This window comes from Priapulus caudatus, unplaced genomic scaffold (genome assembly GCF_000485595.1).
Source record: "Priapulus caudatus unplaced genomic scaffold, Priapulus_caudatus-5.0.1 Scaffold2167, whole genome shotgun sequence".
Classification (NCBI taxonomy): Eukaryota; Metazoa; Priapulida; class Priapulimorpha; order Priapulimorphida; family Priapulidae; genus Priapulus; species Priapulus caudatus.
In genome coordinates this window covers 9919-11672 of record NW_014579228.1, presented here as the reverse complement: position 1 = coordinate 11672, position 1754 = coordinate 9919, and the positions used below count along the sequence as shown (strand labels likewise).

Here is a 1754-nt window from a genome sequence, read left to right as displayed (position 1 = left end):
GAGAGAACTGAGAACCGACGAGGAGAGATCGAGAAACGAGAGATGAGAAAGAGAGCAGACAGATGAGGAAAAGGTAGAGAAAGAGGTGAGAGAGAATGAGCGCGAGGGGGAGAAAGAGCAGCAGAGTAGAGTAAAAGAGAGAATGCAGAGAGAAGAGGAGAGAGAGAGAGAGAGACAAAGAGCGAGAGAGAGAGAGAGATGAGCAAAGAGACGAGACGAGACAGAGAGAAGAACGCAGAGGGGGAGGGAGAGCGTGGAATGCAAGCAGAAGTAAGATATAGGTTCTGTCGCCCTTCAATTTTACGTTCGCGGATTTCTGCTTTTTGCGCGGAAAGTGCAAAAACGTTGTGTGTTACACACGTCACGCTGGTCACTCTGCTTACACTCCCCCTCACCTCACCACCCGCCCACACAACTCACTCTCTCTCTCTCTCCTTACACCCACTACGCACACACACACACACACGCTCTCTCTATATATATATCTCTCCCCCTCTTTCTCTCTTTTTCACTGACACACACAGTTCTTCCTCCTACAGACCAATTCCTCTCCCTTTCTCTCATTCACACACCTCTTCCCTGTTCCTCTCACCTCCTCCTCCTCTAACTCACTCACCTTCCCATTCTTTCCTTCTCTCCCCCTCCTCTCACTCACCTCCTCCTCCTCCAGTACGACCTCCAGTGGTCTGACCTTCCCCGCATCCACATCTCTGTACTCGGGTGGCGAGCGAACGTTCCTAGGTGGCAGCACCTCAGCGCGGTAAAGCTCGTCCGTACACGACTCGCCGACGTCATTGTCGAAGCGATACTCCGGCGGCCAATCAGCGCCTTCGCGATCGAGATGCAGGATCCCCTTGACGACGAAGCTGTCCTTCTCCCTCGGCTCCTCCTCCTCCTCCTCCTCCTCGCTCTCCTCCTCCTCTTCCGCGCTCACACCGGGGCTGTGCTGCACGTGGAAGACTTTAAACTCCGGTTCACACGCGACCTCCATGGATTCGAACTTTCCGTCTGCCAGCTCGTGGTTGTTGCCTAGGTAACGAGGACGCGGTGAACGATCCGCTGCTGACGGATGCCTCGCGAATGAACTCGACGGAAACCGATCGTTTTTTGCAATTTAATCTTTTCTTTTGCGGTTTACAATTTTGTTCTGTTCGAATTTAGAAACGTTTTTTTGAGAATTTAGACACAATCTTTTCTTTCAGAATTTAGACATCTTTTGTTTTGGAACCTCTTCTCTTCTAAGAACATTCGATTCCTCTCAATCATAACACTCAAACCTTTAATCGCAACAAACAAAAAAACTTTCCTAACATCAAACCAACCAGCCGATCTTAGTCTGCACCCGTCTCCCGTATAACCACCTCGCCGCAAGGCGCGTCGGACGTGCGCCCGTCTACGCCGCCCACCCCCACACAGACACACCGCACCTCCCCCTCTCTCACCTGGCTCGTCGATGACAGAGCAGGGCACCTCCCCCTCTCCACCGATGATGATCTCTCTGGCGTCTCCTCCTCCTCCTGCGTCGCTGAGGACGGCGGAGGCGGGACTGTCGAAGTCAGTGTGACGATCGCTGGGGATGGGTGACACGGTGTCGTTACTGTTATAACCAGACTCCGTCGGGTAGGACAGCTGACTAACCTTGTTGTTGTGTGATTCCTGCAGTTAGAGAGAGAAGCATGAGGAGAAGGTGGAGCAGGAGGAAGAGGAGGAGGAGGAGGAGGAGGAGGAAGAGATGGAGGAGGAGGAGGAGGAGG

At 52.9% G+C, this 1754-nt stretch overlaps 1 protein-coding gene across 1 annotated transcript in view; it reads right to left on the bottom strand.

Annotated features, from left to right (window-relative positions):
• Positions 1-1754, bottom strand: part of LOC106818328 — a gene marked incomplete at its 5' end in the record, with an annotated part of 19719 nt that overhangs the window by 9318 nt on the left and 8647 nt on the right. The window contains 2 exon segments of the mRNA XM_014823044.1: positions 656-1029; positions 1443-1656. Of these exon segments, the coding sequence (XP_014678530.1) occupies positions 656-1029; positions 1443-1656 (588 nt within the window).